This window comes from Pelmatolapia mariae, linkage group LG2 (genome assembly GCF_036321145.2).
Source record: "Pelmatolapia mariae isolate MD_Pm_ZW linkage group LG2, Pm_UMD_F_2, whole genome shotgun sequence".
Taxonomy (NCBI): Eukaryota; Metazoa; Chordata; class Actinopteri; order Cichliformes; family Cichlidae; genus Pelmatolapia; species Pelmatolapia mariae.
Window position 1 is genome coordinate 26,947,404 of NC_086228.1, and position 23,526 is coordinate 26,970,929.

Genomic DNA, 23,526 nt, shown 5'->3' on the forward strand with positions numbered 1-23,526 from the left:
TTTTGAACTCTCTAATCTATAATAATCTCTAATTTTAAAAAGGTTTCTGCTCTTGTAAACAATTTCCCTTTTCAGACATGGAATACATAAGATAGTTGGTGATGTGAGTTAAAGTTAGAATTAAGATTAAGTAAGATTGCCTTCAAGTTATGTGTCCCTTGCATTCACAATTCTTCTTAGTATTTTTACTTTATTTTTGCATCTTGTGCTGCTGGCTGATATTGTTTAAGCACTGCACAGTGTCAAGGTTGTGTGTTTAGATTGAGACAAAGACTGCCTGGTCTTTGGAAAGTGGTACATGTCTGAAAGGGGCAATGTAATATCAAAGTAAGGGAGAAATGTCCCTTGAGTTTTTAACACTACATATGGTTTGATATCTAACATTAACATAAGAACAGTGGTTACTCTCTGTAGTTTTCCTCTCTTACCACTTTTCTCTCTGTCATGTTCCTCTGTCATGTTGTTTGCTAATCCAGTTGGAGCGTTTCACCAGCATGAGGAAAAAGGACAAGGAGAAGCCTGGACCACCGCCAGGTCACCGACACTCTTCAGCTGCCAGCTATGAGATCAGTGCTCAGAGTGGCATGATGAATGATCATTCTGATGAATATGTCCTGGAACTGTTTGAACAGATGCTGGTGAGAAAGACAGTAAAAGAGTCTGTACACACTTTTGTGTATAAATGATTTGGCTTTTGAGGTGTCATATAATATTCATTACCTTGCCTGTACAGCTACAGAAACTTGGCATATTCCAATCAAAAGTTACTGAATTTCTCACAATTTGAACACCCTTCATACGGAGTTACCCTTAAGCCTTAAATTTCCTTTGCTGTAGTGTCAGAAGAACTGTGAAGTTGCATAAAAGTTTATTCTGTCTTGCTGCAAGTAGGATTTGACAGACATGTAAAAAAACAAATAACTGATCTCCCGGGACAAGCAAATGGCACTGATTGAAATCCTGAAAGGAAAAAGTTTTTAAATAGTCATGGTTATTTCCCCTAATGTAATTAATCAAATATATGGATTATATTTCTGCATTTTATTTATTTATTTTTTATTCCTTGAGTACACAAATTGATTTTTATGCTAAATCTCTCAAAATGTTTATTTCTGTTCCACTTGATTATTTTTCTTTCCTCCTGTCTTTTACTCTAGGTGGATATGAACCTAAATGAGGAAAAGCAGCAGCCTCTGAGACAGAAAGACATTTTGATCAAACGAGAGATGGTCTCCCAGTACCTCCACACATCTAAAGCTGTCAGTACCTCAAATACCTAAAATAAATATAGCAAGTACAGGGTGCTAGAGCGAATGTGCTGGCGGTTTAAAGCAAGTCCTTGTTTTTTTTTCTCTTTGGCTAGAATGAATACGTTTTCCAAAGCATTTTGAACATTACAGTCATTAATAAATAGTAAATTAATAACTAATCTAATATGTATTTACTGTTTACATACATTAAATTGATGGATGGTTATAGTTATGTTGCTGTTGTTTATAACATTTGTAAATGTTAGTAAGTGGTAGTGACTGATCTATTTATTTATTCATTTTTTTTTTTTTTTTTTTAAAAACAAAAGTAGTTTTAGGAATAAAAGCTATTTAACTGGGTTTAGAAAAGGATTGACTTGGATTAAATATAACAAATTAGAAGTAAAATGCAAATTGTGTTATTAATAATGGCATGTAAACACTAATTATACTTTTTACAGTAACTATTTGGTATTTAATGATCCATTTACTGTTTATTAACAGTTATTCTCAAGCATTATCATAAAAAAAAACTGAAGCAAAACTAAAGTATAGTCATTGCTGGTCATACAGTTGAAAAGTTAGCCTTAGGAGAATTGCAGTAGCTTATGCAACATAAGTGTGCGTTATTTTCATTGTTGTCATAGGCTTAGATATAACTCAGATGTATTCACTATTTCAATGCTTTTGGTTGAGCCAGTCACATTTGCAAGTGAAGCCTTCTGAAATTTCCAGATTTTTTTTTTTCATCAAAATCCTAGTCAAATACAATTAAAATACTGAAACAACAGCTCTACATTTTATGCCTGTCTTAAAACAAACTGAATTCTGCAGTAATAGTAGAACTGTATTTAGAAGCAACAACCTCCATTGACCTTTAGCTCCTGATGTCACATTTACAACAAGAGCAAACAACTTCCAGAAAATGTATCTGGAAGTATGTAGTGGATTTATGAAAACCCAGACCTTTAGAAATGATTTAATAGTCTTTTCTTCCTTTTAAATCCTGGCAATTCCAAAGGGTTCACAAACTCAAAGTGCTCAAAGGTCCTACATAATCATACACAGATGGCTGCTAATACAGTTCATTTAACTGTAAAATAAGCCTATTAGGAGAAAAACCCTACACACAGTACCCTTTAATCCCGCATATCAAAATTTCAAATTACTCTTGACTTTTGCCCTTGATGCTCTACTGTTGTGCTTTCGTGTAGAAATAATAGCAATTATATCCTGTAACAAGAAATATGTAAATGCAGAACACTAAGTGATTTTGTGTTTACGTGCCTGCTGTGTTTGTTTGTGTTTGTCGATTAGGGTCAGAGCCAGAAGGAGAGTTCCAAGTCGGCCATGATGTACATCCAGGAGTTAAAGGCAGACTATCGAGATTCACAGCTGCTGAGCTGTCTTGAATCTCTAAGAGTTTCACTCAATAACAACCCTGTTAGGTAATATATGCACGCGCGCGCGCGCGCACACACACACACACATGTGCACAGTTTAAAAAAGGATTTTGACAAGGACCCATTTTTGTTGCTCTGTGCTTCAGGTTAAAATAAATTATACTAACTACAATAATATAGCAAGGCTCAGTATAGAATCAGTGTAGGTTTACAGTGCTATAATAAGAACTTTGTGGGTGGTGTCAGCGCCACTGTCAGCTATGCATACTCAAGCCATAACAAAATCACCACCATGCTTGTAAGTTAGTTGATGCTTGGTTGATTTTTGCTTTAGTAGTCCATAAAACTTTGTTTTGTAATGCTACACTTTTTCATGTTTTTGTGAACTCTAGCTTTAGCTTTTAGGATTTGAAGCTCACTAGGGTTTAAATCTTGCAGTAAATCCTCTGGAGTTATCCTTAAGAAGTCTTATTTTGTGTTATTGACAAGCAAACTTGTATGCCTACATCCAGGAGAGCATTTTTCACTCGCTGTGCAATCATAAACATTATTTCTTCACCTCACAAGCAATTTTCTGTTATCTAAAACATTTGTGTGTATTTCAATTTCCCAGTCTATCTATCTCTTGCTATTTTGGAAGCCACCCAGCTGTGGGAAAGCAAATACTTGGGTTAATTAAAATTTTTTTTACCTTGCATTGTCAAGTCTTTAGTCTTTGTACTGACACACAACTTCACCTGAATCTAAATGTCAACCTTTAGTTAACTCTTAGCTATGGCCAGCTCCTTTTTCCATGGCCATTGAAACACGTTGTTACTTAAGAAACATTTTGTAGCATCTCTCTACAGTTTATCCTTGGCAATTTGGGGATTTGGTGTAAAGTATCAATATCACACTCAAACTCATATTAATTTTCACATAAATCTACTCAAATTACATCTGAGACTTTGCACTGGGTTTATTGATGCCTGTGGGTTAGCAAGGGGTTTTAAAGGATCTTTACATTCTATTGAAACTCATTCACCATTGAGGAAAATCATCTATAGTTTAGGTTACAAACAACTAAGACTGGCTGCTCCAGAAATCCATTCAAACAGCAGTGTTTTTTGTTTGTTTGTCTGTTTATTTGTTTGTTTTTGCCTGTGCTGCGGAGCTACACACACACACACACACACACACACACACACACACATACTGAAGAACCTATAAAGTTTTAGAAATGAAACCCCAGGCCTTTTGTAATATATGCTATTAATATATGCTGTCAGCTAGCATTTAAAGTGTACTGGACAGTGTACTGTGCTTTTTAGGGGGAAAAGCTCATATTCACTATAAATCATTGTGGTAATGTTGTGCTTTCGTGTAGTATGTACACGGCTTGGAGTTTCATCACTGCCTTAAGGAATTTGCATTTTTTTTATATCAACTATTAATTCTGCATTATATCTGATGTTTAATGCTAATCGGCCTCATTCACTTATAACTATATAGAAATGTTCTTATCTTGTTACCAAAATAAGTGTGCACATAGATTTACCCTCTGGATTTGTTCTAACCATGAATTTATGCATGCTGTGACAGACAATTTTTCTTAATGTATGGGAAAATATCTTTCACTTTCAGTTGGGTACAGAACTTTGGAGATGAAGGGTTGGCTCTGCTTCTGAATCTGCTGAGAAAACTCCAGGAAGAGGAATACACGTAAGTTACTTAAACCAAAAAAACAACAACAACTGTATATTCTAGCAGTGTGTTTGAAATGTCTTTCTGGTCTTTCACCAACCAGGCCAATTGGAACGAAATGCCAACATGAGATAATTCGCTGTCTTAAAGCTTTTATGAACAACAAGGTAAGAAAACTTCTTACATCTAAATCCCTAATCCTTTGTTTCATATCAGAATTAATATAACTATAGAATAATTAATGGCCCATTTTCTTTTATCATTGTAGCAGAGGGCACTCTAAATTCAATACAGTGAAGGTTGAGAATGGTGTATCTATAGAGTTTACTAATGTATGTAATCCTAGGAAAAAAGAAATTTTATAGAAACTTCTCCAGATTCTGGAATATATTTTATATTTATCCACCTGCTAATAATACAAAGGTAAAGTCAAAGCCAATTCTGGAGAAAACATAACATGTCAAATGGATATATATAGTTTTTTAAATTTGGCTTAATTTTGGTCAAGCTAATTTGCATTGTCTGGTTGAGAATCGATGAAGGTTTATTGAAGATTACTCAATAATAGAACAAAGCATAATTTAGTTATAAATATGACATTATTGGTCTAAAATAATTTTTGAATGTATTAAAGGGTGCCGACATAATAAATGTCATTGCCTGTGTGGTTGCTGTCCCTAATAACAGCCTGTAGTAATAATATCCAGATGGATAGCAATTCAGTAACTTGTGCTATTTTTGCATGGCTTTCAAAGTGCCAGCTTTTGTCAGATTGTTCTACCCCTTTTGTCAAAGCAAAACGTTGGTATACAGTTTTCATAGTTGTTGCAGTCGAGTACATTTCATCTGGACTAAATTCTGATATGAAGACTATAATCTGAAAAATGGAAGTCTTTACCTCTGTCTACTTTCTCTCTTTCCTTTTCTGCTTAGCATGGTCTGAAATCCATGTTGGAGTCACCTGAGGGAATTCCTCTGCTAACCAGAGCCATCAACCCAAAGGTGCCTCATATGATGGTGGATGCTGTCAAGCTTCTTTCTGCCATCTCCATTTTGGAGCATCCTGAAAACCTGTAAGTAGTAGTGAAATGTAGATGCTGTTTAAAAAAAGTGGAATGCACAAAGATAATGGACTGTTACAGTTTGGATATTAGGCTTGTATTAGACCAACTGACAGTGATGAACTGCTCTGCTGACATCAATAATTCCTTGTCATCATATTTCTCTTCACCTGTTTTAATGAAGTGACATTCTCAGTCTCCGTTCTTTTCTTTTAAGGGTAAATGTTGTATTCATGTTTTGATTTAAAATGTACCATGTAGTGAAGCTTTACATAACGTGTATCATTATCTGTTTTTTTTGTTTGTTTGTTTTTTTGCAGTCACGAGCGTGTTTTAGAGGCCATTACAGAGGAGGCAGAGAAACAGGACACTGAAAGGTTTCAGCCACTTCTTACTGGAATGAGGAGCTCCAGCATTGCACTTAAGGTACATATTCAAATGCGTACCCATATTTCACCACTTATAGGTTCTCACATGTGCTTTTGTTTGGCAAATGACCCAGCGTGTCTTTGATCGACAGCACTTCTAAGTGGGTTATGCTGTATAAATGACTCTATGAAACTGACTTGTGATGTGTTTTTGGCAGGGTGGCTGCATGCAGTTAATCAACGCCTTGATCAGCCGTGCAGAAGAACTGGACTTCAGAATCCATATTCGCTCTGAACTGCTAAGACTGGGTCTTAGAGATCAGCTGAAGGTAACGAAAACCCACTTGATTTCTTTCAAAGGTGACTTTGCAATAACATACATTTTCACAGCTTTAATGTTTGTGTCTCCCTATATTGATGCCTCTGTCTCCCTGATGGGCTAACACACACTCATGCTGTAAAAACTTTTCCTACAAGCATTCAAACTAAAAATGTTTGACTGTCACTTTCCTCCTGCTATTCTCCATCGTGATTTTTCATCTCTCTGCCTGCATCCCATTCCTTTCCCCGCAGGAGGTGCGAAAGATAGAAAATGAAGAGCTGAGGGTGCAACTCACAGTGTTTGATGAGCAGGCTGAAGATGATTCTGAGGACCTCAAAGCACGTCTGGATGACATCCGAATGGAAATGGAATATCCTTCCAATGGGCAAAATTGTTCCTTTGTGCAGCTGTCATGTTTGCTTTTTGTCCTTCAAAACAAAGAGGATCAGCATGATAAAATCTGGGCCTTCTTGTAATTTTCAAGTTTAGTGTTTTATTAGTTTCATTGGAAAGTGAAAACCTTCACCTGCTTTCATTTTCTTAATTACATCCAGTCCACCAGTATATGTGTAAGCAATTGTATTTTTTTATTTTTTAAAAATTGTATTTTACGCTTTTCTTTATTCAAGCAATTCCTCTATTTGTCCTCACTAGGGCAGTTTGTAGGCACATCTAATTTTGTAAGAAGGGGAAAAAAGGCAATCCTACCATCCTACCAACCTTGTTCTGTTGCTACTCTTTCTTTATAAATGACTAAGCACTTAGTTGGCTGCCCAAAAGGTACACCACAACAAGAAGTTGATTACCTATTAATTTCTATTAATGTATCTGAACTTGATGGTTAATGTTACTGCTCATGCATTAACAATGTGGGAACATTAGACCTAAGGATTTAGTGCCTGAAAATCGGCATTTTATTTTTTCAATTTTGGTATAATCTGAATGAACCACATTCTAAAAACACAGGATGTTTATCATCTACCTCTCACAGTGCTTCCTCTTTTCCTTTCTAAGGAGGGTAGCGTCCAGGGTGGATAGTTTGAAAAGAATTCAACCTCACACCTTACAAAGTACACTGTACTTCTCCCTGCTGCTCTTGACATGCAGTTCTGAATTTCAACACCAGATGTCTCCCAGGGGTTACCATCGCAGTGCATACAGAATGTTCCAATGAAGGAAGTATGCTGGGCTAGTGTATGAATTAAACACAGGAATATTACAGTACAGACATTTGAAAACATGAACAAACATGTCAGAGAACTAAATGCGTGTTAAAATTAAATCCTATCCTATACACTAGTGTTATTAAGATTAGGGTGCTTTAGAAATGTCCGTTTCTGTTTTTGAAGGGGGGGGGGGAGAGAGAGAATCTTAAATAACATTAAATTGATCAGAAATTTTGGTAATGACAGTTAATGGAATCATTAAATGAATCGCGTATGAATTTTAATGGAATGGCTACGTAGGCGTACAGAGACCCATTTTCAGCATCCTTAACTGCTGTGTTCCAATGGCACATTGTGTTCCCTAATGCAAGTTTATTAGAAAATTGCTTCTAATTGTCCATAAGAAAAAAACCCATTTGCAATTATGTTGGTGCAGCTGAAAACTGTTGTGCTGATTAAAGAATCAAAAAATGTCTAATTGAGTGTCTGCAGCGACAGCCTTTGTAGGTTTGATTATAGTCTCAAAAAGGCCAAAAAATGATTAGTAACACAATGTGCTTTTGGAATACAGCTGAAAATGGTGCTCTGTACGCCGATGTAGATATTCCATTTAAAATGATAAGTGATTAATGATTTGTTTCATTATTCATTGTTATTTACAGCATTTCTGATCAATTTGTTTTTAATTAAAATAACAAATGTGCTTTTCTTTCAAGGACATTTCTGTGCGCCTGAATGTTTTGCCTCAATAGCCTGGTGGAAATAAAATGCAGCTGATGTTGGTGCAGAACAGTGCACAGTTGTTGACTGTCATCTCTTTAGATATTGTGTATGTGACTCTCATATTTGTGTTAAATTCTTCTATTGATCATGTCTGTTGGGCCTTAACTGTTTTTGCTTCAATGATGTGAGGGACATATTTGAAATCTTGGTCAACACTGTGAAGGACTCCAAGGCCGAGGGCCACTTCCTGTCCCTGCTGCAGCATCTACTACTGATCCGTAATGATTACTTGGCCAGGTAGCACACACTCACATATACACTCACACATTCTCTTGCCCAAACTTGCACAAATTAAGCTGTTGTTTTCTGGCACTTGCCTATTGATGTTCTTTTGTTATGAAAAATAAGTTGCCATTATGTTTAATGAAATATAAAATAAGGCTTTCCCCCGCCCCCTAGAATGACTGAGAAATTGAATTTCTTAGTTTATTTTCACTCCCAACAAAGTCCATGGACTTTTTACCCAACATATAGGAAGCTATATAGCACGTCTCAAAGTTAATAAATCAGTTTTCCCAGGTGGACAGTGAAAAGCTGCGAGCAAGAGAAACAAAGCTTCCAAAATGCCAGGAAAACAAAGAGCGAGAGGGAGCTTTCATTTCTGCTTTTCTCTCCTTTCACGAACGTCTTCCTCCCTTCAGCACCTTCCTCCGTTTCTTGTTTGTTTTCTATACCCCTCTTCTAAAACATGAAAATTAATACAAATGCAAAGAAGAAGTCCAATTTCATTTTAATAGAAATGAGCACCATCAACTCTTATCACAAGAAATATGCTAATGCCTTTGTGTGTTTTCCAAAGCCCTTGGAGTTTTAGCTAAAGAAACTGAATGATTAAATGACAAGACTGGAGTAGAATATTGTTAAAGACAATTCAGGAGTTGTGCTGCATTGTGTATGTCCATCTTAACACTTGGAACAAAAATGTGCAGAGATGTACCTATTTCAGTTGAGGTGGTGGTGGTGGTGTTTGTCTTGTGTTTTCCTTGATGCTATCAGATAGGCAGGAAATTGTGGTTTATTTTTAACACAGTTTGGGGGATACGTTGCAAAGATGGAAAAGGTAGGCCGGTCCAAACAAATAGTCCCAGCTGGAGTCTTTTCAGCTCCCCCACCATCTCTTCCATCCTACGTTTCTTTCCTATTCAGCTTTTTCCGTCCAGGTGATCTAGAGAAACACAATAGAGGTGGTCTCTAATGGACTCCGCAGAGAGGCAGGAAGTGAGGGTGGGAGGGAGAGCTGTAGAGTGCCTGAAAATACAACTTGGTAATTATAGAGATGAAAAGAGGAGGAAGGTGGAGGTTGAGACAATAATCAAGAAGAAATTGAGAATTGAGGTAAAACGCTGCATAGAGAACCTGCTGCTTTGAAAAACCACCAAGAATTTAAAATGGGCAGTTTCAAGTGTAGCTGATTACACTCGTAGTACTGAGGATACTGTGTATGCAGACTGTAGGGCTTAATATTTATTATTAGTTTATGCTCATTTGATTGTAATTTACCCAAATATAGGTTTGGAACAACCAAAACTGCCTTGTCTGATTAAACCCAATGTCTAAATGTAATAAATTTGACCTCATGAAGAATGACAGAATTCAGATTTAGCCAAATACAAATTTATTTCTTTTTGCTTAAACACTTTTAAGAAATGACACTAGATGTCTCTCTTGCTCCACGGATAAATCTGAGCTTTAAAAAAAAAAAAATATATATATATCTTTAAAGTAAAGGAGTGGAATAAGTGTTAGACAAAGGCAGAGTGACTAAGAGAGAGACCAGTGAGGGAAGGAGACAGAATAAATAAAGTATTGAGTTTTGACTCTGGCAGCATCTAATGGGGTCAGGGGATAAGACACCTCCAAAATTGAGTGTCTGTGTGAAGTTGGCTTCATCAGACATGGGGTGCTGGGCATAAACCAGCACACTCTCACGAAAACATTTGAACACAATCAATCTTTGTGACAAGAAACTCAAACTGTCATCCTCACACAGACAGCCAATCTCAGTTGCTAAGACAAAGTGACAAAGGATGTGTGTGCACACATTTGTCTGCACAGATGAACTTATTTGTTCTTTGTCAGTCCAGTCCTAAAACAAATATGTGCCAGATTTCTTATAGAGCAGTTGGTTTGAGACTGGTATCATTAACCACATACATTTGTTGAAACTTATGAAATATGTGTATTCTGAGTGACAGTTTTGTTTTTTCCAAGTATCACACATGAGTTCTGATTTTCCCTGTCCTCTCATCAAATGTTATCCTCATATGGCGCTCTCTCTCTCTCTCTCTCTCTCTCTCTCTCTCTCTCTCTCTCTCTCCTCCCCCCCCCCCCCCCCCCCCCCTGTTTCCCGCAGGCCTCAGTACTACAAGTTGATAGATGAGTGTATCTCTCAGATCGTACTGCACAGGAATGGAACAGACCCTGACTTCAAGTGCCGTAACCTCAGCTTCAACATCGAAGGCTTGATAGGTGGGTTGTTAAACAGAAACATACATGTTCATGCCCCCAGTGCCACAGTTGCTGTGTTGGTATCAATGGCAGTATACTTCAACCATTCATTTACATCATAGCACAAGTCTCAGAAACACCACAGGGTGGCGCCAGAGAGTGAGTGTGCATTAGTTTGGGGTAAATTGTGTTAGAGGTTTTAGCACAATTTTTCAAGTGACTTTTTTCACTCAGTTGTTCCAAAGTTTGAATTTGTTTACATGGTAACTTTTAGGTTTGGTAGGTGTGGTTTTAACTGTATTAATACCATACATTTAACAAAAAACATTAAACATTATGCAGTAAAAAGTAAATTGGTGTTTGAAATGGGTATGAATTTCAGTTTAGTTCTTTTGGAAAGTTAAGTGGTGAGCACTAGTATGTGTGCACTTGGATTTGCTGACTTGAGAGGTGGTTGTAAACAATGACTTTAGTAACCTAAACCACAACAAAATAAAGGTGTGGGCCATGTCTCAGTGGTTCAGTGCTCTTTATGGCAGGTTTCCTTTGCTCACCGCAGGAGGCTCTAATTGTACTGCTTCTAAATGTGTCCTGAGACACACACAGGCTGGCTGGCCTCCTTTAAGGCTGCCAGAGTTATTATTGGTGGAAAGCAGCCCAATTCTGCCCTGCATGCATTATTTAGTGTTTTTCTTTGAACTCTGAAATTCAGCACAGTTTTTTCCTACATTCTGTCTCCCTTAGTGCTCTCTATTCGAAGTTTGTCCCATTTAGCCTAGCCACCATTACACACTCACCCCCCTACCCCCCACACACACAAATCCATTGCACAATAAACTCGTACACAAATGCACACTGTAATTTTTAAGTGGGTAAGTATATTATTGTGAGGTTCTTTCAACTGCGAAAATCGTTCAGTTTCATTTTGCCTGCCTTGCTTGCTAGCTTATATAGATATGCAGTATCTTTCAAAGATTCAGCTGCTTTTTCCGCAGCCCAATTTTCATTGCAGCTGAAGATTCACACTTCACATTTCCAGTCTGTAGGGTTCACATTTCAGTTCACATAATTTCTTCAATTTCTATTTTAGCTTTTCACAGCCTTCTATCTTTTCTATCTCTCTGCTTGATCCTCTCCCTCCTGGGCATCATGATTAGCTTTCTTTGATCCTGTGACATTGTGGCATTCATCTTCATGTTAATTAGCTCTTTTACTGCACATGCTTGTTAAGCCCTTCAGCACTGAACCACCTGTAGACCCTGCAATTATTCTGTAAAAGTACCCTGTTGGTCAGTCTGTGTCCTTCTCACCCTGTCCCCTGCAAAATAGTCTGGAAGTAAGACATTATCTGTCTTTTATTTTATCAGTCTTGGTAACTGTAAGAATTCTAAGTAAAGCGTTGTGTTTCGCGGAGAGAAATTGATGGGCTCTGACCTTTTGTCAAACAAAGGTGTATGTACTAAAGGCTTAGCAGTTAATGTTGTGTAGAAGCAGCATGCATGCAACACAAAGCAAAGCATCAGATTGTAATGAGATGCCTCCACAATCGTCTCAGATCTTAACTTTGAGTAGTGTGATACGGGGGAAAAAATGGGGAGACAGATGGTGTGTGTGTGTGTGTGTGTGCATCTGTTTGTAAATTCATGTGAATACACAGCATGTGCCAGACTGAAAGGTACGATGTCTTCACGGTCACACACATGCAGGTGTGCTGTCAAGACCCTTATCTTATCTACCACCTCTTTTCCTCCTTATCTTCTCCTATCCTCTGTCCTTAATCTTTTTTGTTCCCAGACAATATGGTGGACAAGACCAAGGTGGAAACCAGCGAAGTAAAAGCCTCTGAACTGGAAAAGAAGGTGAAATACAAACAGATTTATACACATAGATAGATGGGAATACCTTACACACGTGCACACACACATACACACTAACACATCAACCCAGAGGCCTGGAAGCGATTACAGTCATATTAGACAGAAAAGAAAATCACACATTGTCAAAGTTAACATTTCCCCTTACACATGCAAACACAATGGGATTGAAATGAAATTCTGTGCAACCACTGTTTGTCTGATATGGGCTGACAAATGTTTAAAGAAAAAAAAGGTGGGTGGTGGGGGGTGCAGAAAGTGACTAAGAAAATAAGCATACATGTGTCTAACAGCCACCTGACAGATAAGTATTCTTACAGGCAAGCAGAAAACATACACAGCACACATGCATTCACACAAGAGGGGTAAATGCCTTGATAGTGGTGTGCTGCTACCCTGATGTTTCTGTCTCAGTGACAGCATAATTGCAAAGAGAGAGCTCAAACTAGCCTTCATTCATGCACACATAAAGACTTGCAGTCTCACACGGGATCATATCAATTGAATGTGCAACATCCACAAAAGCATCCATTACTTCTACAACATTGGATTCATTTTCATTGACCACACACACACACCACAGTTCTAGTTGTGCATGATGGGGTAATTGCAGGCAGTCTCTTTGGCAGGAATTAGGAAAAAGGATGACAGCGGGAGTAACGGATCTGCTGTCTGCAAATTAAACAGCCATGTGTGTCTGTGTGTTCATGTGTTCATCTCTTTAAATACTCTTATCCTGTTTGTCAAGTGTCCTGACTGAAAAATCTGTGCAAATTTATACATGGGAGATTTTTTTTTCTTAATGCAAGTAGTTTTTAGTTCTCCCCCATGGAGGTGAATGGTTTGAAATATAAGTGAGAAGTGAGTTCATACAAATGCACTCAAGCATCCTAACTCAGTAATTGACACTAATTTGCAGTGTAAATTATACAATGAAACTGAAGGCTCTAGACTAAGAAATGGCTTCAACAGGTCTTTGAAATATGGAGACTGCTGCCTTTTTCATTTGCCACAAAATCCAGGGCATAAAAACTTGTTATGTTGGATGCTTTTTGTGGGTCCACATAAGTGTTAAGTATTCTCTTCTGTTAAGCACAACAGAGAATACTAAAGAATATTCACATTAGAGTTTATGCTTAAGTATGCAACTATTAATTTTGTAATAATTGCAAACATATTAGGCCGAGAACTTTCACAGCAATAAAATGATGCAATCCAGGAATGAGTGAGACAAGTGTCTTCAGTGAAAATTGATAAAAAAGTGAAGATAAAGAACCTTGAAATTGACCACTACGTAAAAATTGTAAAGCCATTTATCCAGCGCTTTTTAGGATAACTAAGATGGAGTCTGTTTCTAACTATGACCCTTTACATATGTATTAGCTGGATGCAGAATTGACGGCACGCCACGAGTTGCAGGTGGAGCTGAAGAAATTGGAGAGCGACTATGAACAGAAGTTGCAGGACCTGAGCCAAGACAAGGAACAGCTTGCCACATCTAAGCAGGAGCGAGAAAAGGAAAACCAGGGACTACAGGAACAGCTAGGCAACTTGAAAACACAGGTACACACAAACCTATACACACACAATCTGTATAGAGGTGATTTTTAAGTATAAGATGTTTGGATTTTAGTGCATTAACTCCTCTCACATTCACATATGTAAAATTGATGCACTGCACAGTGAAGTAAAGTCATGTAGAACCCAGTGTCAAACTTCTTTGTGACAGGTTGACTGGCACAAGCACCTCATATAATATTAGCATCACTTGCCAGTTTTTTTGTAAAAGCAAACAAAACTTAAGGACAGGATAAATAAAGACTGAGTCAGATAATCGAATCAGTGCGGTTTAATGTGCTGGAAGGCCATACACACAAAATGACTGTTAAAGCTGCATGAAGTAAAATATTCAAGGCTTGGAGAAACACAGTATTGTAAGTCTAAGCACCACAAAGTTTTGCAACATCTATGCACACCTACACAAACACAGAAGCCCCCTGGCCTTGAATTATTTTGCCAATTGGCATAAAAAAGGGAAAGAACTAACAGTATATTGTAAGAGTAAGCCAAATCCTTTACAGATTAGGAATCTCAATGAAAAACATGGAAAGTAGGGGAATGAGACTATAAAGAGTAACTTTAAAAAAGAAAGCAGAAGAAAGGGAAAGGATGGCGATGGGCAAAACAGAATTTTTAAGTCCAAGATAAACATGCTGTGTGTGTGTGTGTGTGTGTGTGTGTGTGTGTGTGTGTGTGTGTGTGTGTGTGTGTGTGTGTGTGTGTGCACGTACACAGACACACACATACAGTAGGGAGGCAAAGATGAGGATTGTTTGGCTGTCAGTGTCCTGCTGCCACACCAGCTGGACTCTGCCTCAGAGTGACACCCAAACTAACAAACACACCAAGTGACCCAGAACAGTCTGCCTCTGTGCATGTGTGCTCGTAACCACATGATGATGTTCCTGTGTTTGTGTGTGTGCGCCTGTGTTTATCTGTCGGTTAGAGACCAACACAACTTCCAAAATGAGCTTCATCCAGTGTGGCTGGTGCCAGCAGAGTCATCATCTCACTACACAAAAGCCCAAACATGCACACACAAACACACACATACACAGTTGTCCAAAGCATTAACAGCATCACGAGCCAGGCATCAAACAAGCTTCTCATACTAAGATGGCTCACTTTGTCTGTGTTTGAGGTACTGCCCATCGAAGATTTCTTCACATGTAGAGATCTCTCACTGTGCCTTCGTGTGATGCTGTGCCCAATTTTTCATCTGCTGCCTCACTAAGAAATCCTGCCTCAGAGCCTCTTTGTCTGTTACCGTCTTCCTTTCAAAGTCCAAGGGAATGACATGGACAATTTGTTAAACTGCATACAGACATTCTTTCACACACCCATACACATTATGTATACTTGATACACCTAAGAACCTATAAAGGACATAAACTCCCCAATACTAAATCCATAGATTTCCATCAGAACCATTATCTGCTCTTATTAGCTGCCAACTTTAATGACTTGGGCAGTTTTCTCAAGAATTGTCATCTCACTGATGTAAATACTGTAGTCAGTATTTCAATGTTGAAATGAAAAATTGATTTCAGCTGACTTATAATTCAGAAGTTTGTCTTCCTTTTTAAAAGTTTTTCTTCTGAATTCTTCTGTGGACTTAATTCCCTCCTGCCATGGTTTTCTCTGTGCCTCATTTGTCTCCATCTCTCATGAAACTTTATCAGACCCAGGCTCTGATCATACTTCCCTATTTTTGTTTCCTTTCTTCAGTTTTCATGTCTTTATATTGGAAGAAAAACTTGCAAATCTGAAAATGGTCAATATTAAAATTAATGTAAATTCCAGGAACATAGGACATTTTATTGACTTGTCATCAGGGATACTCATAACATTCTGCAATGGGCCTACTTATGTAAACAGACAGGAGACTAGGACCCAGTCAATAACAAACAATATTCATTAGGCAAGCAAATAAACATTTCAATGACTCGTTTTATTTTTTGAAATAATAATAAATAATGTGTTAATGGAATTACTTTGGTAAAGTGTAATCACAGCATTAAATAGTTGTAAAAACCTATATTATTATTTATGTTAAATCTGCTTATTTCCCTTCAGATTGAAAAGCTGTCTAAGGACTTGGAAGAGGCAAAAACTAAGGTGATCACTGTTACCGTTCCTGTGCCAACACCTGTATTTCCCCCTCCGCCACCTCCCCCTCCACTCCCAGGCCAAAATGCAGGTATACCTCCACCTCCACCACCTCTACCAGGCCATGCAAACTTAACTGTTCCCCAAGCCCCACAGGCTCCTCCTTTACCGGGTCATGCTGGTATTCCTCCACCTCCACCTCCACCCCCTTTACCTGGCATGCCTGGACCCCCACCCCCTCCACCCCTCCCTGGCATGCCAGGACCCCCACCACCTCCACCCCTCCCTGGCATGCCAGGACCCCCACCACCTCCACCATTACCTGGGATGGGACCACCACCACCACCACCTGGAGGTCCTGGTATTCCTCCTCCACCCCCAGGTCCAGGGATGCCTCCACCTCCACCATTTGGCATGGGGGGCTGGGGTGCCCCTGCACCACCAGCACTGCCATTTGGGCTCAAGCCTAAGAAGGAGTACAAGCCTGAGGTTCAGTTGAAGAGAGCCAACTGGAGTAAGGTCAGTCTTACAGCAGTTCACTCTGTTTTTAATTTTAAATTTTCCATCACCTATGTCATACTGCAAATTTTGAGTAAAAGGCAATGTAGGTGCTTTTTCACACGTTTTTCATTGTAAATGAACCAAGATGACTCAAAATACAAGTTAAAGCGTGGGTAATTCCTTCCACATATGTTTGAATATGGCCCAAAAAATGAAGCATAATTGAAGAAGTTGTCTTTGCTTTTGATCATCATCTTTTGTCTTGATGCCAAAAATCATGCCAATTTTCAAAATGTGTTGCTTGTCAGCTAACATAACATGCTGTTATTCAGCTCCTCATTATCACACAAACTGCTTGAGTAAAAATGGGCAGGGAATCTAAATAATTCAGTTTGTATGTCACAGCGTGCAAAAAATGAAAAGTGGAGCTTAAACAGCAGGATCTTGACCTAAAGTGACTTGCATTCATACGTGTATCTCATGACTATGTGCCCGATGTTCTTCTCCTCCCTCTCATCTGTGATGGTTAAAACATCAAAACGGCCCTCTGTCTTTCTTTAGCCTAAAGCTACTGTTTAATGGCTTCAACAGACTTCATCAGCATTTAGCTTCTCTCTCTCTTCCTCGCTCTCTCTCCCTCGCTTTCTCTCTGGTGAGAGTGTTTGACGAGGATGTCACAGAAATTGCTTTTTAATAAGCCTTCTTCTTTTAACTGCACCACTGAAAGATAATTAAATTGCTGCTAGAAAGGACAGTATTCTTTTGTAATTTAAATTAACTTTTTTTTTTTTCAGGCTTGGTCTCATCCTCCTTTTTGCATGCTCTCTTGCTTTCTTTCTTGCTCCTTAAGCTCATCCCCATATCACATTTCCTTTCCTTACTGTCTTTTCTGTCCTATACCCATCCTTAAGGCTTTGTCCATAATGAAAGGCCTGATATCTGTAAATTTACTACCACTTTTTCTCACTTGCTCTCCATTTCCCTTTTTCTCTTTCTCTTTTTTAATAAGAGCGTTTAGAAAGTGAAGAAAATGTATGCACAGTTAATTGTGAGAAAGCACCAAATGGGGGAGGGAAAAAGTAGAAGTCTTTGCATTTTGGTGCACAAGGCTCTGAAGCTATAGATGCTTTGTTGTCAAGACAGTGTGGGACGATTAACGAAAATGAGTACTTACTTGCCCTTTGTGTCTTTCTTCCTTTCTCCTCTTCTCCCTCTGTTTTCACACTACTGCCGCTTCCTTTTCTTCTAATGAGCTTCTTTAACTGCTCATTGTTCACAAGGTGCATAGATGACCAATTTTTGTGAAAATTGAGTCAATTTGTTATCATTATCTAACACAACTAATTTGTTACTCATTTAGTAGCTCTCTGTCTTTCACACCTTAAACATGACCCCTTCCTCTTTTAGATCGGACCTGAGGACCTCTCAGAAAATAGCTTCTGGATCAAGGCGAAAGAAGACCAATTTGAAAATAACGAACTCTTTGCCAAACTTACCTTAACGTTTTCTTCGCAGACAAAAAGTAAGTGTGTAACTTGTCTTTTTAACTGCTCACTTTTATCATATTGTGTTTCATAATAATGAACAATGCCTTACTTTGCTTCTCTCCCCTCCCACGTCTGCCCCCTCTCTAATGGGCTTCATGTCTATTTCGATCTTCCTGCTCTGCTTCCATCAGCCACTAAAGGTAAGAATAACAGATGCACACTTCCATTTTTCTTTTAGTCCTTTCTTCATACATCTTGTCCAGTGTTTCTCACCTTTTCTTTTTCTCCTTGGAGGAAACACTGCACATATATTATTCATAAATGCCATGTCAAAACAGCATCTCACATTAGTTCATGAATAAACCAATCACACGTTTATCTGTATATGTGTTCATCTCCCCAACGTGCCCGTGACTTGTTTTGTTGAGGCTCGCTACTGGGTGAGATGCATTGGTACTTGGAGTCATAGAGGGAGATGAACAAAGGGAGAAATAAGGAGAAGGTCACTGATGTCCTTTGACTTGCCACCTGCTGTCCTGGCACAAAGCGCTGACACACGGGTGTACACACACCTGTCCACTCCTATCACCTTGTCCCAGTGTCACAGAGCCTTCTGGTCCAACTCCTCCATATTCAAATCATAACCAAGACACCCAGAACTCCCAGACAGTATGTGCTGTGTGTTTAAGGCCATCTGACCTTCACAGTCAGTCTGAGCACATGTCAAATACTCACACACGCGCACATGCACATGCGCTTGCTCACATCATATACATAAACAGGAGCGTCCTTGCACGCTTGGCTGATGCTAGCTCATGATGTGGCTTAAATGTCAGCGTTGGCAGCTGTCCCATCTGCATTCACCTGTATGGCAAGTTCTAACGCCTGCCTGTCACTCCATAATTTGACCCCTCCCCAACTCACTTTGGCCCATGCGCCCATGCCTCCTCTTTTTATTGGCCAAGACAGCCGCCTGTTCTGGATGATGTCTAATAACCTTTTCTGAGTGCTGTGTATAAAGACACCGTGGCCTTTACATAGCCACACACCTGTCTGTATGTCTGCCTGTGTGGGTGAGGGGTGGGGAGTTGTTGATTTCCTGGGCGTGTTTTGATAGTTGCGAATAAAACATTAATTGGCACTAAATTGGGAATTTGTGTGCCCTTTCAATCAATTTATTCTATGATGTTTCTTTTCCATATATGTTTGTGTATTTGTCATAGCACATGCCTATCCGTATCAAACAACCAACTTAGTGGGCATGTAAATAATCTTCACTCCTTGTCCTTCTTTCGCTTGCTTAAATACACCCCTCAAGATCGACATTCCTTTTGACCTCACCCTTCTTACCCTTTACCTCTGAGACCGCAGATTCACTCTTCCTCATCTGCCTCTTCTTCCTCCTCCTGTGCCGCCCATTCCTCGTTAGCCACTAAAAACTGACCGACACTACACCGAGCCACCGCTGACCCTCTCTGACCCTTTTCTCCATCAGCTGCCCAGCAGCTGGATTTTGCAAGCACACAGACACCCACACAGAAAAACAACACAGGGAGGCGGGTAGTGCGCTCAGGGCAGGGTCAGAGGTGTTGACCTCTGCTGCATGCTCGAAGAGCAGAGAGCTGATGGTGGGAGACACGCCCTCTGGCTGCACACAGCTCTCATGGACAAAATTCAACACTTTCACACACTCGTGCTCTTTAACACAGTTGTGTATCCATGACTTTAGAGGACATTACACAAACTAACATTTATTTCCTGGAGATTTACTCTATGCTTAAGCATTAGTCCTACTTGTCTAACCTTACCCAAAATCCTATCATACACCTAAGCTCAACACGACTTCACCCTAAGATTTAATGCTTTAAAATATGGCAACTAGCTTTTTTTTTTTTTTTTTTTTGCTTTTTTTTTTTTTGCTTTTTTTTTTTTTTACATCCATAACAGATGAGAACAGATTTAGCTCACCTATAAATTGTTTTGTCTGGACAGAGATATGGAAATGTAATTTAACTTTTGATGTTTTCCCTGTTTGTTCTCTATATATCTGTTTACTCGCATTGAAAACAGGGTGAAGTTCAGGAAATCGGCTTAGGACTGTTATCAGTCTTCTTTCTCTTTAGATACTGAATGTCAGAATTTAACTAAATATATGTCACAATGCTGCACAAATTTCAGAGATAAACGAAAACTTCGTGGTCTAGATCAGGTGATGTGATCTTAATTGTCCACTTTAAGCTGGATTTTGCTGCAGCAGTATCAGTTATGTTACAATTTATCTGCAGCTAAAGGTAGTTTAAGTGTTTGAGATGCTGCAGTGCCTGATATTACAGTTCGAGGTACATTTAAAGTAGAGAACAGTGGAGAACTAGTGCTATTATACTGCCAGATATGTGTAAGAAGAAAGCTATTTTTTCCCTTATTGTTGTATGCAAGTGTAAAGGCTTGTACAAAGATCAGACTATGACCTATGTTTGGCTTTAAAGTTGTTAGTGTAGTATGAAGGAGTTTTGGCAGGAGACTTTTTGGCACATTCTCCCTTAAGTATTGTTTCTCACTTTGAAATGCTTATCTTGGTTTTCTATTTGTTTTTATTTCTTTTCTTAATTCGTTTTTTAAACTAATACTATTGGAGGATCAGAAAAAATGTTTCTTTTTTTTAATGAATACTTTTTTGGAAAAGTACAGGTGGACAGTGACAATACCAGAGCTCAGACACTGTTCATCTAGTATCAGTATATATAACCTGAACTGTCCTTTTTTTCACTTTTGCAGTCAGCGTGTTTGATAGCAGGTGCCTTTTGAAGTCGGCACCTCAGATAGCCCAATTAGCGAAAGAATGAGAGAGAGTGGGAGACAGAAAGGAGGTGGTGGGTGAAATAAAAGAAGCTTGAGCAGAGGGAAAGGCTGGACTAGGGGGAGCGGTGGTGATTAATTTGATTCGGGAGAGAAAAGGGCCAGGAGCATATATAGTTATTAATCCTCATAATGGGAGGATCATTTTCATATCCCAATTCTCCAGCCTTTACACCCTTACCTCTTCTCTGTCTCAGTCTCGACTGCTGTGTTTCTGTGCTCTGTTGTGGTATGTCGTCCTCATTTGTCATTATGGTGGAGATTCTCCCACCCTAAGGAGGCCCATTGTCATGCTATCCACTGTGTATCGCTGCATAACACACCTACACATATAACTGCACCTTTATGTATCGCATTCACTTTCTATAAATTACAAAAACGTTTATCGTGTATGTTTGTCAGCACAAGGGTCCCTGTATGCTGGTGTGCTCGAGAGAGTGGGTGGGTGAGCTCAGCCACATTTACAGACCAATTATAATAAGCCTTTTGATCTCCCTGTGTTCTGACGAAATCAATTTCCTTCTCTGTAGGTGTGTGTGTGTGTGTGTTCTCTGTAGGTGTTTATGTGTGTCAATGCATGCACGTATTAGCTGAGTTTTAACTTGGGTCTACTCTGTTCACTTTTCACTTTAATGAGCCAGAAATCAGCAAGAAAGTGCATGCTGTGTGTGTGTCTGTTTGCATGCATGCCTGGGGCCCTCACCAGGGTTGTAGACCAATCAGTTAAAGGGATGAGAGATGTAATATATCAGCAATAAAAGACCAAGAGGCATGGAGAATGATGGTGCCATGTTGATTAGATCATTACATCTTCTGCTAGACAGAGTTCACAACATTTGTTACTTGTTTGTGTTACAGTATACAGGCTCAAGGTCATTGCAAGTTGAAGAAATATTTCCATACTAATGAAATGACTTAAGCAGACTCCTGCCCCTACAGCACAGTTGTTTACAACAGTCTTATTGCTTGTCTGGTAGAAAAAATGGCAACTGTGTGATTACATGATTGTCACTCTAAATTTGCCTTTTGGTCCTTTTTGAGAACACAGGCCAAAGACAGTTTGTCTGGGGGGGATGCAGTTTAGTGTCTCTTCTAATTTTAAATCTAATTGGCAAGTAGCCACTCCTTCAGATTTGACAGGCCTCATGACATGAAAGTCATTTCAGGTGAGAAGATGAAAAACTGAATGGATACCTTCACTATGATCTCCCATGGTGTCTATATCCACAGAGTATTATAATAGAACGTAGTTATAGAAGATGATTTACTTTTGCACCGCTGCCTGTTCTCTAGGTCAAGGGCAAGAAATGTTCGAGCTGTTCAGTGTATGTGTTTAATTGTATGTATGACTATTTATAATTAGGCAGAGTTTTAGATGGTGGTTTATGGGTTATTGAGTGTCAGAGCTGCAGTCTCCTAAGACTGTTTAAAAAATGTACTAATAAGCCAGTTAGATGAGTAAATGAGGGATGGGCATACTGAATAAAAACATAAAAGTGTTTGTGCATGCCTGTGTACGCCTGTGCAGTTGTGCTAAATTAGTATTGGCTTTGAAAAGCTTGTGTGCAATATGTTTTAACTTCTCTTTGAGTATGGGTATATCTCTGTGTGTATGTTTTCACTTGTGTAGCCTACTACAGGTCTTGTTAATTGTGCAGTGCTCAGGCTGGGGTCACATAAAGAGAAGCGGGTTAATGCAAGGGTCACTAATGCTGTGTATGGAGCACAGAAAAAATATCACACCACACTTTCCTTCTATTCTTCCTTATCCATTTCATTTCTGGATGTGGCCATTTCTCTAATTATATCTCCTTTCTCAACCTTTTTGCTGCAAATAGTTACATGATTGAATAACTGTGGCTCTTTATACAGCATTACCTGTGAGGTGCACTAATCTAAACAGCTCCAATCTGTCCATTTTCTAGTAATTCCCTAGAGTCCCACTGGATCTTCAAATTAGACGAAATATTATTTCCCTAACAGTGTTTCCAGTCGGTGTAAGGATAACTCTGTCTCCTTTTAATGTGAAAGGGTACGATGGGTTTGTTTGCCCATCTCCAAGGGTGAGCCCATCCATCCTGCAGAGCATTTGGGGACCAACCACTTTAGTAGGTGAAGGTCTGTGTATATTGTTGCTGCTTGTTGATCTTATGCTCCAAACTTAAGATTTGGTACTCTCATCCCGAGTACTTCACACTGTTGCAAACCTTCAAGTCCATGCTGAGGACACATTTTGATATCAAACCACATCATTTGCAGTGACTTGAATGTGGTCATGCTAATCATAGACAGAATTGTCTAAACGGCGCCCATATCCCATATTTAGACCAAAATATTTTCTAGCTTTTCAATGAGCAGGTGTGATCTTCAAATGACGGATTTGATGTTTATAGGTTATGTTTGGTTTTTTTCTGTTTGTCTACCAGTGCTTAAGTTTAAATCCAAACTATACCTCTTAAGCCCTCAACAGCAGCGGTGCATTAGGTTGGCTTTGCTTGTCTCTAAGCCTTGATGTGTATTCTCAGTTCGTCAATAGCAATCGTTCCCTTATTCATACTCTTTATGGTTACGGAACAGCTGCAAAATGCGGTTTATTCATCAGGCCTTATCAGGTTCAAACACATCTGTGCGTGCTCACGTTGGTTTTCACTGCCA

At 39.0% G+C, this 23,526-nt stretch overlaps 1 protein-coding gene across 1 annotated transcript in view; it reads left to right on the forward strand.

The window, feature by feature from the left end:
* Positions 1–19,608, forward strand: part of LOC134634220 (protein diaphanous homolog 1) — a 47,224-nt gene extending 27,616 nt beyond the window's left edge. Inside the window, exons 3-18 of the mRNA XM_063483292.1 lie at positions 477–638; positions 1,158–1,259; positions 2,568–2,698; positions 4,277–4,354; positions 4,440–4,503; positions 5,270–5,409; positions 5,718–5,823; positions 5,984–6,094; positions 6,339–6,456; positions 8,156–8,273; positions 10,390–10,505; positions 12,279–12,343; positions 13,742–13,921; positions 15,995–16,546; positions 17,936–18,050; positions 19,511–19,608. Of these exons, the coding sequence (XP_063339362.1) occupies positions 477–638; positions 1,158–1,259; positions 2,568–2,698; positions 4,277–4,354; positions 4,440–4,503; positions 5,270–5,409; positions 5,718–5,823; positions 5,984–6,094; positions 6,339–6,456; positions 8,156–8,273; positions 10,390–10,505; positions 12,279–12,343; positions 13,742–13,921; positions 15,995–16,546; positions 17,936–18,050; positions 19,511–19,608 (2,256 nt within the window). The remainder of the gene's footprint in view (positions 1–476; positions 639–1,157; positions 1,260–2,567; positions 2,699–4,276; positions 4,355–4,439; positions 4,504–5,269; positions 5,410–5,717; positions 5,824–5,983; positions 6,095–6,338; positions 6,457–8,155; positions 8,274–10,389; positions 10,506–12,278; positions 12,344–13,741; positions 13,922–15,994; positions 16,547–17,935; positions 18,051–19,510) is intronic.
* The last annotated feature ends 3,918 nt before the right edge of the window (positions 19,609–23,526 follow it).